General features: G+C 42.2%; 1 protein-coding gene across 2 annotated transcripts in view; it reads right to left on the bottom strand.

Annotated features, from left to right (window-relative positions):
- LOC130030805 (UDP-glucuronosyltransferase 1A8-like) overlaps positions 1-13,766 on the bottom strand; it is a 130,068-nt gene that overhangs the window by 106,160 nt on the left and 10,142 nt on the right. The window contains exon 1 of one of the 2 annotated variants that reach the window (XM_056122154.1): positions 6,864-7,813. The exons of the other annotated variant lie outside the window; for it this stretch is intronic. Coding sequence (XP_055978129.1) covers positions 6,864-7,718 — 855 coding nt within the window. The 5' untranslated portion in view covers positions 7,719-7,813. Of the gene's footprint in view, positions 1-6,863; positions 7,814-13,766 lie in introns of those variants that run through there. 2 annotated transcript variants of the gene reach the window in all.

Raw genomic sequence — 13,766 nt, 5'->3', positions numbered from 1 at the left:
CCACTGTGCTATCGCCCTGGCCCTGACAACATATGTTATTCTTAACCAGCAATAGAAAACAAATGTCTACTCTTGCCTTTTTGGCAGATGTGAGTTTTGGGGTAAAATCCCAAATAATAATGATGGGTCTGGTGTCAAAATATTGAATTTTATCAAAGTACAGAGAGAATAATGTGGAAATCATCTGACCCATAAGTAGGGGGAGGGTGTAGGATAGGGGTATATTGGGGGTTTTGGTGGAGGAGAATGAGCAATGGTGAAGGTATGGGTGTTTCATTGTATGACCAAGACCTAAACCTGAAAGCTTTGTAACTGCTCTCACGGTGATTCAATAAATAAAATTATCTAAAAAAAAAAAACAAGACCTGCTGCCAATCCTTTTCAGGTTCCCCCCAGGAAATTTAAGAAACAGAAACATAATAAACAGTTTCTATGAAGTAAACATTACCCTGATTCCAAAAGCAAAGAAGAAAAGAGAGAAAAGATAAAATAAAAAGAGAAAGTTACAGACCAATATCCCCAGTGAACACAGATGCGAAGATGCTCAGCAAAATACTAGTAAATCAACTCCAACGACTCATCAAAAAGATCATAGACGAGGACCAAGTTGGTTTCATCCTGAGGATGCAAGGATGATTTAATATACACACAAATATACACAATCAATTTAATAGGCCATATTAATAAAGGAGGGCTGGAGCAATAGCACAGCGGGTAGGGCGTTCGCCTTACATGCGGCCAACATGGCCAACCCGAGTTCGATTCCTCCGCCCCTCTCCGAGAGCCCGGCAAGCTACCGGGAGTATTCGATATGCCAGACACAGTAACAACAAAGTCTCCAATGGAGACGTTACTGGGCCCGCTCGAGCAAATCGACGATCAACGGGAGGGCCTTTACCTTTTATTAATAAAGGATCAAACAAAACCAGATGATAATATAAATAAATGCAGAGAAAGCATTCAAGAAGATCCAGCACCCATACATGATAAAAACAAAACAAAAACAACTCTCGACAAAACGGGAATTGAAAGAAATTTCCTCAACATAGTCCAAGTCAGTTAGCACAAGTCCACAGCAAACACACTGAATGGGAAAAATTGAAACCTTTCCCTCTAAGATCAGGCACAAAATAAGGTTGCCCACTCTTGCCATTTTTATTCAGTACTCGTACAGCACTGGAAGTTCTTGCTAGAGTAACTAGGCAAGAAAATGATATCGAGGCTGTATATCTCACTATTGTCTTCAGGCCAAGCGGGTCTCAAATGATAAATCTGCTGTAAGTCTTACTGATGCTTGTTTTTATGCAATTTCTTCCTTTGATCTACTGCTTTCAATATTGTATTTCTATGGCTTTATTCATTCTATTTAGGTTGTGTCTTGGAGTATTTCACCTCCCAAATGCTTTCACTCTGTCCCTTCTATTTGCAGTTTTCACATTTCTCTTGTGTCTTATTGTCTGTCTGTTCCATTATTCCTTTGAACTCCTTAGGCATCCTAAACATTTCCTCTTTAAAGTCCTTATCAGAGAGATTATAGCTGATTATTATTGGTTGAATCTTTAGGGCTACCATCTTCACTCGCTAAGTGTGGTGGGCTCTGAATTGGTTTCCCATCGTGACTTTTGCACCCAAGAGGTGTTTTCAGTGCTTTTTTGTGTGGATAAGTGACTGGACTTAGAGTGTCACTTTATCCTTCTGTGAGACGTATGAAGGGAAGAAATGCACAGTTTGTCACTAAATAATAATATAAATAACAGGAAGAATCACACTCTTAAATGTATACGCATCTAATGAGGGAATAGCTAAATATTTAAAACAACTGCTAACAGATCTTAAGGAGGGCATTGCTAGCAACACAATAGTAGCTGGAGACTTCAATATCGCCTTATCATCTCTGGATAGATCAGCAAGAACAAAACTCAGCAAGGAAACATTGGCTTTGAAAGAAGAAATAGAAGAGAAAGGGCTTATAGACCTATCCAGGGCTTTACACCCCAAAAAGAAAGAATACACATTCTTCTCCAGTGCGCATGGAAATTTTTCCAAAATAGACCATGTCCTAAGCCACAAAACATCACTGTCCCTGTCCTCCCGTTGTTCATTGATTTGTTCGAGCGGGCCCAGTAACGTCTCCATTGTGAGACTTTGTTGTTACTGTGTTTGGCATATCGGATACACCACAGGTAGCTTGCCACCCTTTGCTGTGCGGGTGAGATACTCTTGGTAGCTTGCCAGGCCCTCCGAGAGGGGCAGAGGAATCAAACTCGGGTTGGCCATGTTGGCTGCATGCAAGGTAAATGCCCTACCCTCTGTGCTATTGCTCCAGCCCACAAAACATACCTCAATAGAATCAGTAAGATAAAAATAGTATCAACAATTTTTTCAGACCATGATGCACTAAGCATATAAGTGAATCACACACAGACACAGAGTACCAAATCAAACACCTGTAAATTAAACAACTCAATGCTGAACAATGAGTGGATCAGGAAGGAAGTCAAGGACGAAATCAAAAGATACTTGGAAACAAATGAGAATGAAGACACAAGCTACCAGAACTGCATCTGAAGCTGTATTAAGGGGAAAATTTATAGCTCTGCAAGCATGTGTCAGGACAGAAGAAAGGATGAACATAAACAGCTTGACTTCACAGCTCAAGATCTTAGAAAAGGATCAACAGAAGGAACCCAAATCAGGCAGAAGGAAAGAGATCATAAAACTTAGAGCAGAAATCAACGACATAGAAACCAAAGAAACAATCCGAAAGATCAATGAAACCAAGAGCTGCTTCTTCGAGAAAATAAATAAGATAGATAAACCACTAGCAATATTCACAAAGAAACAGAGAGAGAGAACCCTAATAAATGGAATCAGAAATAAGAATGGAGATATCACAACAGAAACCAAAGATATTCAAAAGATCACCAGAGACTACTTTGAAAGTCTGTATGCCACGAAACAAGAGAATCTAGAAGAAATGGATAAATTCCTGGATTCCTATAATCTCCCAAAGCTGAATCAAGAAGATATAGAGTACCTGAATAGACCTATTAACATCAAGGAAATTGAAATTGTAATCAAAAGTCTTCCCAAAAACAAAAGCCCAGGTCCAGGTGGATTCACTAGCGAATTTTTCCAAATATTTAAAGAGGACCTATTTCCAGTTTTTCTCAAGCTTTTCCAGGAAATTGAAAAAACAGAAAACTCTCCGAAAAAGTTTCTACGAAGCCCATATCTGTCTAATACCAAAAGGAAACAAAGACAGCACAAGAAAACTACTGACTCATATCCCTGATGAACACGGACGCGAATATTCTCAACAAAATACTAGCAAATAGAATTCAACAACTCATCAAAAAGATCATACACCATTCGGAAATCAATCAACATAATCCATCATATCAACAAAAGAAAAGATAAAAATCATATGATCATATCAATAGATGCAGAGAAAGCATTTGACAAGATCCAGTACCTGTTTATGATGAAAACTCTCGCCAAAATGGGGATAGAGGGGACTTTCCTCAACATAGTTAAAGCCATCTATCACAAGCCTACAGCAAGCATCATCCTCAACGGGGAAAAACCGAGAGCCTTCCCTCTAAGATCAGGGACGAGACAAGGATGCTCACTCTCTCCACTACTGTTCAATATAGTACTGGAAGTACTTGCAATAGCGATTAGGCAAGAAAAAGATATTAAGGGCATCCAGGTAGCAAAGGAAGAAATCAAGCTCTCACTATTTGCAGATGATATGATACTATACTTAGAAAACCCTATAACCTGTACCATGAACTTCTAGAAACAATAAACTTGTATAGTAAAGTTGTAGGCTATAAAATCAATACCCAAAAGTCCATGGCTCTCCTACACGCAGATAGTGAAAGAGAAGAAAGTGACACGAAGAAAACAATCCCATTCACAATTGTGCCCCAGAAAATCAAGTACCTAGGAATCAGCTTAACTAAGGAAGTAAAGGACCTGTACAAAGAAAACTACAAAACGCTACTTCAGGAAATAAAAGAGAACACGAGGAAATGGAAAAATACCCCCTGTTCATGAATCGGGAGAATTAACAATGTCAAAATGGCAATACTTCCCAAAGCACTGTACAAATTCAATGTGATCCCTATTACGATACCCATGACATTATTCAAAGAAATGGAGCAAACACTCCTGGGGATGGGGGATATACTGGGGTTCTTGGTAGTGGAAAATGTGCACTGGTGAAGGGAAGGGTGTTTGATCATTGTATGACCAAGACTTAAGCCTGAAAGCTTTGTAACTGTTCTCATGGTGATTCAATTTTAAAAACCTTAATTGACCTTATATAATGCACATAACATCAGAATTATGATATTTGTGATAAATGTATCATCATAATAATATTAAGTGACTACTTTTCCCTGGATCTTTGCATGGCTGCTTTCTCAGGACTACAGAACATGCTACTGCTCAAGTGAGCCTCATCCAGAAATTAATCTGTTGGGGCTGGAGAGATAGCACAGTGGGTAGGGTGTTTGCCTTGCACGCGGCCGACCAGGGTTTGATTACCAGGATCCCATATGGTCTCCTCTCTGGAAAGAAAGATGGCGGCCACATGGGAGCCTTGTGGACAGCAGGTATGAGCCGGGAGTGTGGGGGCGACTAAAACCTCATGGGTAGGGGGGCGTTTCGCTCCGCCCTTCACGCCCTACCGAGGCCACCAGTTGCCCCCCACGAGCGGCTCTCCAGCACGGCCACGACTCCAGAACACAGAAACCAATTTCTTAACTATCTGACTTTCAGTAGAAATACTTCCAGGGTCAATAGGTAAAATAGCAGAAATCCAAAACCAACATTTAATCCTTGAACACAGCTGTAGAAAGCAAATCACTTCACAATGCTTTTTCAGCATGTCTGATTTGGGGGGGGGGGTAAACTCTAAATAATAGTGGCGAATCTGTTATTGAAACAATCTAATCAAAGCGGATAGAGTGTTAACTAGAATTCATCTGCCTCACAGGGACGGGGAGGGGTGGGGGGTGGGGTTTTATTGGGGTTCTTCATGGGAAAAAATAAGTATTGGTAAAGGGAAATGTGTTTGATATTTGCATGACTGAGACATAAACCTGAAAGCTTTGTAACCTTTCCCACAGTGATTCAATAAATAAATTAAAAAAAAAAATTCAATTAAGCGGGTTTTGTGACTGAAATCTCAGTCTTTCATGGAGTTGGGGATGAGCTATCTTCTCCACCTCCCTGTATTTCTGGAAGCTCTAGTAGTCACATACACAGCCAAAATCTGCCATCCAGTTAAAAATTTAACTCCACTTTTTTCATCCATTAAAAACTTTGAACTTTCTCGAGCACACAGCCACGTTTCTGGCCACGCAACACTCCAAAACTCTACAGTACTGATAAAACAGGAGTGGACACAAGATTGGATAAGATGTAACGTAGAAGGCATCAAATCTTGATAACAAGATTTCAACATAGAAGGCTTAACCTGTAACAACATACTAGTGACCTCTTAAATAATAAGCTTACATAATAGCTCAATGGTGAGATACAACAATCATCACTAACTTTTTCGAAGGAAGCATTTTTTATCATTCTTTTAGCAAATTATTTATAACAAGTAATATAATATAAAACAAATTACTGAGATCCTGCTGTTGGGGTAGTATTAAGGGGTGGTTGGAAAAATTAGAAATAATACAGGTGAGAAGGTGCAAAGGTGGTGGGATTGGTGTTGGAATATTGAATGACTGCAACAAATCATCATGAACAACTTTGTAAAATAGATAATAAAATGACAAAATTTAAAAAACAATTTTTGAAAAAGGAATGATAAAGTGTCATGAGAGTCATTTTTCGTCCCAGTGTACCAGGTGACAGGCTGGCACTTGTAGAACATCTGGATTCCTGAGACCCAAAACTGATAGTTCCCTTTAGGTCTAACTTTGGATCTGAAATGAATCCACCAAGAATTTCCAAGCCACATTCTCTTCTGATACAGAAATGTTATTTTTATAGGAACTTTATTATCATTCTTTATATCTTTCTTAATTTTACAGGGATTACTGTAAAATATATTCATGTCCTTTAGCGTAACTATGAATTTGAGGAGCTTCTCTCTACCTTTCAATGGGGTTTGGTGACACAATGATTTCAGATGTTTTGGTTGCCAGTATAATAAATGAGGGTTTGAACATCAGGTGGATCGATTTTTTGAAACTGATTAGTTTCCAAACTGATAAATCTTGACATGATCAATTCAGAAAGATGTCTCATGTTTAGCATACACCCACTCTTCCTGCTATATGGCCCTGGAGGAAGTTGCTGCACTTTGAAGGAAAAAAAAGGTATAAAAGTAAAAATACCTAGCAGGACTGGTTACTGGAATAAATTCTAGTCATCAAAAACAGAGAACAGGGTCTGGAGAGATAGCACAGCGGGTAAGGCGTTTACCCTGCACGTGGCCCAACCGAGTTCAATTCCCAGCATACCATATGGTTCCCTGAGCACCGCCAGGAGTAACAACTGAGTGCAAAACCAGGAGTAACCCCGTGCATCGTCAGGTGTGACCCAAAAAGCAAAAAAAAAAAAAAGAGAGAACATTGTGCAATTTTTTCTATGCAACACAAATCACAAAGACCTCTAAATACAGTTCCATAATGAGAGCCAGAAAGTTTGGGAGTTTCACTGTTCACAATGGTTTCCAGTACTTTACAAAACATAGGACTTGAAAAAAGACATTGGGATTGACATACAAACCAAATCTACAGTACATCAGAATAACAATTTCGCATTTTTCACATATATTATTAAATGATCAAAGAAAATCCAATCAATTAGAGATACTCAGGTGTGGGGCTTACCTCTGTCAGGGGCTTTCCCGCATGGCAGTTGATGCCTCCGATGAAGACCATGTTGGGCATCACGGGACTGGGATAGTCCAACACAAAATCAGTCCGTAACAACCACATGGACACATGGCTGTGGAGGTCATAGGGGGTGATGGTGGTCTGCATAATCTCAGAGGCAATATCTACAGCCACTTTCAGAAAATGGTGGCAAAATAAACGTTCTTCCATGTGGAAGAGGAGATTCCGCACTCGCTCCCAGAAAGTCATGGTATCCGAGAAACCTAAGAGTCCTCTAGGGACATAAGACAGGGGACTCGGGCACTGAGCCCCTTCATCCTGATAATGGCAAAATCCTCCCCTGGTAAAGACCACAGAAGGAAGGGACAAGTACTTGGCTATAATCAGACCACACATATCAAAAGGATCTAGAAACACCGCGTCGAAAGAAGTCTCTTCCAAGTATCTCACTAGCTTCCTGTCGTCAAACACGCTCTTACAGTGTGAGAAAAAGTAATCAAAAATTTTGCTGGACGAGCCCATATATAAAGAAAGAAAATTCTTGTCCCGAATTTTCCACTGATAGTCAGCAAAAATTTTCATTTCACGATTCAAATCCTCCAGAGAGTAAGAGAGTGAGTAGGTTTTGGCTGTAAAATTCAAAGATTTCTTCAGATGCCAACTCACCTCTGGCATGACCACCACTAACTCGTGCCCTCTGTGGATCAGCTGCTCCACCACTGACCTCATGGTGAACCAGTGGCTTCCATCCATGGGCACGACCAGCAGCCTGCCCGCCTTGGTGGGGCCGGGAGTCAGCAGGAGACAGACACTCAGGGGAAGGAGACCGGCCAACACCTTGAGAGCCATCAGGAAACACAACCAGAGCAGGGAACTGCCGATTCTGAGCTTGTCACAGTTGTAGAAGAAACGCAGGCACAGGTTCTGCCCACGAGTGGGCGTGCACTCATGGACTCAATGAAGAGATTACAAATTATGGAAAGATTAAAATGCTCTGATTTCTGTTTGCATACCCAGATTAAACGAGCTTCTGCTGTTTGATTGGTCAAAGATCATGTTCTGGACTCTATGTCCTTTTGAGCTAAACTATTAAGCAATGTTTGAGACCCCAGGAATTCAGAGACAACAAAGAAAGTCAGTTTAATTAACCTTGTAGTTTTTTAATCACCCAAAGCAAAATTTGGATTTATCCTCAGATGATTACAGATTGCCCAGATGTAGAAGGCATTCATGTTTCATTCATGTTTCAACTAAAGCCTTGGAGCCCTTTAGCACTGGCGAGCAGAGCAAGAAAATTTGTCCTTCACTGGGCTTACCGCTCGTGTTGGCTCATTCTAAACTCTGAGTCTATGCAGGCTAAAACAGGATCAGCAATGCCTCTCTATGGGCTGTCCTGGCAAGGTGATGAGTTGACTCATCGACCTGAATTGTTTCCTTCCATACCTGTATGGCACACAAAGTGTTCACCAGCCCTGTGTTTGTCAGAAACACCTGCCAGTACTTTTACACAGTTTTGGAAGCTCTAGTCAGAACCACTATTGAATAAACAGGATAAAAGAAATCCCAACTAAGCCTGCCTCCCTTGAAGAAGGCAGTTCGGGTAGAGAAGGGACCACTAAGTCAATGTTGGTTGGAAGGACCATTCAGGATGGGAGGGGTGTGCTGAAAGTAGACCAAGGACCATATATAATGGCCTCTCAGTATCTGTATTGCAAACCATAATGCCAAAAGTAGAGAGAGAGTAAGATTGAAAGTTAGAAGGCAAATGCCTGCCACAGAGGCAGGGGGTGGGGTGGAGGTGGGTGGGAGCAATACTGGGGATATTGGTGGGGGAAAAATGCACACTGGTGGAGGGATGTGTGTTCGATCACTGTATGACAGAAACTCAATATCATAAAAGTTTTGTAACTTTATCTCACAGCGATTCAATTAAGAAATTAAATTAAATTTTAAAAATAATGCTAAAGGGAGACTACGAAAAGTCTAAAATATGTTAGTAAGGTAAAGGTAAGGTAAAGGCCCTCCCGTTGATCGTCGATTTGCTCGAGCGGGCCCAGTAACGTCTCCATTGGAGACTTTGTTGTTACTGTGTCTGGCATATCGAATACTCTCGGTAGCTTGCCGGGCTCTCCGAGAGGGGCGGAGGAATCGAACTTGGGTCGGCCATGTTGGCCGCTTGTAAGGCGAACGCCCTACCCGCTGTGCTGTGATGTCAAAAGAAAACAAATCCTAACTGAGAAAAGAAAATTATAGGTTTGGAAGATGACATAATTATGTAAATAGAAAACCTTATATCCATAAAAAAAACCTACTAGAATGATTACTGATTTCAATAAAATGATATAATATTAAATTGATATCTAAAATAGGTAGCATTGCCAGAGGGATAGTACAGCAGGTAGTGTATTTGCCTAGCATGCAGTCAATCTGTTGGATCCACGGCATCCCGTATCATCTCCCCAACACTGGCAGGAGTAATTCCTGAGTGCAGTGTCAGGAGTAACCCCTGAGCATTGCTGAGTGTGACCCAAAAAACAACAACAAAAAATTGGTTGCAGGGCCAGAGTGATAGTACAGCAGGTAGCGCATTTGCCTTGCATGCAGCCAACCCGAGTTTGATCCACGGAATCTCATATGGTCCTCCCAGCACTGCCATGGATAATTCCAGAGTGCAGGACCAGGAGTAACCCCTGGGCATCGCTGGGTGTGACCCAAAGAGCAAGAATAGGAAAGATTCTAAAAAAAGTTGTCTGCATCTCCAGATATATACAATGAGATAGAAGAAAGAAAAATAACAAACACAGCAATCACAATACCATTTACAATCATTCCAGAAAGAGATCAAAGAAAACCTAAGCATAATCCAGAAAAAAGGACATGAAAGACTTGTGCACTGAAACCTAAGGCAGCATTTGGAGGCAGGGCAGAGAAGACAAATAAATAGAAAGTTTCAGGTATTCATGACTTGAAAGAATGAACATGATTGAAATAGCTATTTTGGTTAGAGCCATATACTGATTGACTGGATTCCTTTTATAAGCATAAATTGTGTAATCACAATATAAATATTAAACCACAGCATCTCTCGCTGCCTCTGTTCAGTGGTCTCAGCTGCTTCCCCTGCCCCGATGGCCAGTGGCAATGGGGCAGATGAAAGAGGAAACAAAGGGAGTATGGTGCCGCCAGCAGGTCAATCTATACCTGTGAGGCGAGTGCATCAGCAGCCTGATGGCGCCTTCAGACTTCCAGATACCCCAAAATTGCTGGTGTGCCTTTGACCAGAACCCAAAAACTTGGGTAAAGTTTACCAAGAAAGTAAACCACCAAAAGTTAGGTATGTGGGAGACACACCCACAAACCACCTCCGGCTCAGCTATATAATTGGAGGCATGGCCTCTCTGGTTCCTGATTGAACTGCTTAAAGGCCATGATCCCAGAGACTCAGAAACAAATCTCGAAACCCATCGGCTTTTGGCAGAAATACATCCAGTCCCTGCAGTAGGTTACCAGTGCTGGGCCAACCCAGGTGGGAATAGGTTTCGTCCTTGGCCTGTTCCCCCCGGCGGCCCAGTGGCCGCCATCCTTCAGAGGCCACTGGACAGTTAGGGTTGGACCCCCAGTGATGAAACACGCAGGGCCTCACGGGATGGGGGTGGAGCCGGTCCTGTCCTCCCCACCCCAACAAGACCCCACCCCAACAAGACCCCAAGTCATCACAAACGAATAGCCTCTCTGGCTCCTGATCAAGATGGTTAACGGCCATGATCCCAGAGACTCAGAAACAAATCTCAAAACCCAGCAACTTTTGGCAGAAATGCGTTCGGACCCCACAGTACATTACTGTACTGGGCCACCCCAGGGGGGAAAGGGTGTTGTCACTCCGCCTGCTCCCCCTTGGAGGCTCGATGGCTGTCATCCTCCAGAGGCCATTGGACAGTCAGGCTTGGACCCGCGGTGACGAAACTTGTTGGGCCTCATGGGATGGGGTGGAGGGGAGCCGGGCCTGTCCTCCCCACCCCAACGAGACCCCAAGTTATCGCCCATGAACAGCCTCTCTGGCTCCTGATCAAGCTGCTTAACGGCCTTGATCCCAGAGACTCAGAAACAAATCTCAAAACCCAGCGGCTTTTGACAGAAATACGCCTGGACCCCGCAGTAGGTCACTGTCACCGGGCCACCCCAGGTTGGAAAGGGTGTTGTCCCTACACAAAAAGGACATGGCTCTAAAGTAACTATGAAAAGGACATAAAGAGAAGAGAGGAGCAATATTACACTTAAAATACAAATTCAGTGTCCTAGAAGGATCTGACCTTACTAGTCAACAGAGTCTGGTTAGGGGACAAAGGTGATTGACCAGTTGGGAAGCAGAGCACAGAATAGAGGTTACAGATAAGCACAGAGAATTGGGAGTACCTCAGGGGTACTGTGATGGGTGTAACCCAATAAGCCTAAGATACCTGCAGCCAGGGAGAAAGGACATATGGATGCTAAACCTGAAATGTTTAGAGCTATATTCCAATAAACACACAAATGGAAATGGGAGTGTCTCGGGAGCATTCTAATGGGTGTAATCCAATAAATCCCAGCTCCCTGGGCCAGGGACAGAAAGCATGATTTAATATACACAATCAATTTAATAAGCCATATTAATAAAATATCAAACAAAACCAAATAATATCAATAAATGCAGAGAAAGCATTCGACAAGATCTAGCACCCATTCATGATTAAAAACAAAACAAAACCAACTCTCAACAAAATGGGAATTGAAAGAAATTGCCTCAACACAGTCCAAGTCAGTTAGCACAAATCCACAGCAAACATTATACTCAATGGGAAAAAATTAAAACCTTTCCCTCTAAGGTCAGGCACAAAATAAGGATGCCCACTCTTGCCATTTTTATTTAGTATAGTACTGGAAGTTCTTACTAGAGTAATTAGGCAAGAAAATGATATCAAGGCTGTATATCTCACCATTGTCTTCAGGCCCAGTGTGTCTCAAATGATAAATCTACTGTAAGTCTTATTATTTTTTTTAATTTTTATTAGTGAAACACCATGATGTACAGTTGTAGACTTACAAATTTTTGTGTTGGGTTTCAATTATACAATGGTTCAGTAGACTAAATTAATGTCATTTACCACATCAACCAAAAAATATATACACACAACTTGATCGTATCATAGATCTCCCGTGATTTAACATCCATTTGAATAAACTGGAAATAGAAAGAACATACCTCAACAAAATAAAGGTCATGTGTGATAAACCCACAGTTGAATCATACTCCAGGATGAAAAATGAAAACCTTTGCCCCTAAAATCTAAGACAAGACTGTATGTCCCTCCACTCACACCATTATTTTTATACATAGTTTTGGAAGCTCTAATCAAAACCATTATGTAATAGACCAGGTACCCAAACTAGAAAAAAAATTTAAACTACTATGAGGTTTGGAGCCATAGCACAGCAGGTAGGGCATGTGCACCTGCCTTGCGTGCAGCCAACATGGCTAACCCGAGTTTGATTCCTCCGCCCCTTTTGGAGAGCCCGGCAAGAAACCAAGAGTATTGCGCCCACACGGCAAAGCCTAGAAAGCTCCCCATGACGTAGTCGATATGCCAAACACAGTAACAAGTCTCACAATGTTACTGGGCCTGCTTGAGAAAAATCCATGAACAAAAGGAGGACAATGACAGCGATAGTGACTTATGAGGAAAATAGACCTCGGCCCACATTTCCAAAAGGCTAACTGAAGCAGGTCTACACCAGAGAGAGGAGATGCCAGGAGCAGCCAAGTCTGGAGAATGTACTCTGGAATGCAGTCTGGGATATCTTTTAGCTGGTCATAGCCTCCTTTTGTAACCTGGGAATGTGTGCCAAAAGTGCCTCATGTCCCTGAGGTAGTTAAGACCCTGCTTGAAAAATTAGTGTGCTTGGAAATTTCTGCTTCTTTCCTCTCTTGCCAGCTGCCTGCAAATGACCCAGCTGCCTTGGGACATTCTATGAAAAGAAGCTCTTGCATTTGTTCTGAACCCAGTTCTGGAACACAAGCTTAGCGGGGTTCACTAGAATAATACCACAGTGCTTTCCTATTTCTCAAGGCAGGCTGCCTGGTTTTTTGAGGGCTTCTGGTGGGAATTTACACAAAGTAATGGACAAACAGTCAAATAACAGACCCCATTACTTCCCTTGAGTCCACCCTGGCCCACTCTGAGCTGATTGAAAGTGTTCATGAACGAGAGAGATTCTGAGAAGATTAGCAGAAGGAATCCACATATGAACCTCTGACCTTCAGGGTCTCCTGAACCCACACGAATGGAGCAGGGAGTGGGTAAGGGGTGGAGATGTCGTGTGGAAGATGAGAGGAGAGGGAAATGCAGAAAGAGATTCTGAGCAAACCCCCCAAAAAATATTCCTGAATCCAAGAGACTCAGGAACAAATCTCAGAACCCAGCAGTTTTTGGCAGAAATCCCTCCAGATTTAAGTGTTGAAATTTCAGAATTTCAAAATCCGTCGGCCACTACAGCAGCCACATAACATGGGCCAGCCAGGGGCACGGCTCTTACCCAACTGAATGCTCGAGTCCCACATGCGCCCACCCTTTTCCTTGGATCACAGTGAAAACCTCGCTCCATTGCACGTTTGCACATGGTTTGCTAAGGGACAACCTTTCCCACTTTGTTCTGACCTTCTCACTCCTAGCATCAGCAGTAAATACAGCAGACCCTTGTTTTTTAAAAAAAAGCTCTTATCTCCACGCTAATAAAGAATTATGATGAAGAAGGGCTGGGCAGGGAGCGAATTCCACTCAGTTTCGCTCTGGCCTGATGCCACCTCCAAGTCCCCTTGGCACAGGAGATGTGACTGAGCCCACGAAGGATGGAGGAGACCAA

Source organism: Sorex fumeus, unplaced genomic scaffold, assembly GCF_029834395.1.
Source record: "Sorex fumeus unplaced genomic scaffold, SorFum_2.1 ptg000005l, whole genome shotgun sequence".
NCBI lineage: Eukaryota > Metazoa > Chordata > Mammalia > Eulipotyphla > Soricidae > Sorex > Sorex fumeus.
The sequence above is the reverse complement of the archived record's forward strand: the minus strand, read 5'-3'. Positions and strand labels throughout refer to the sequence as shown.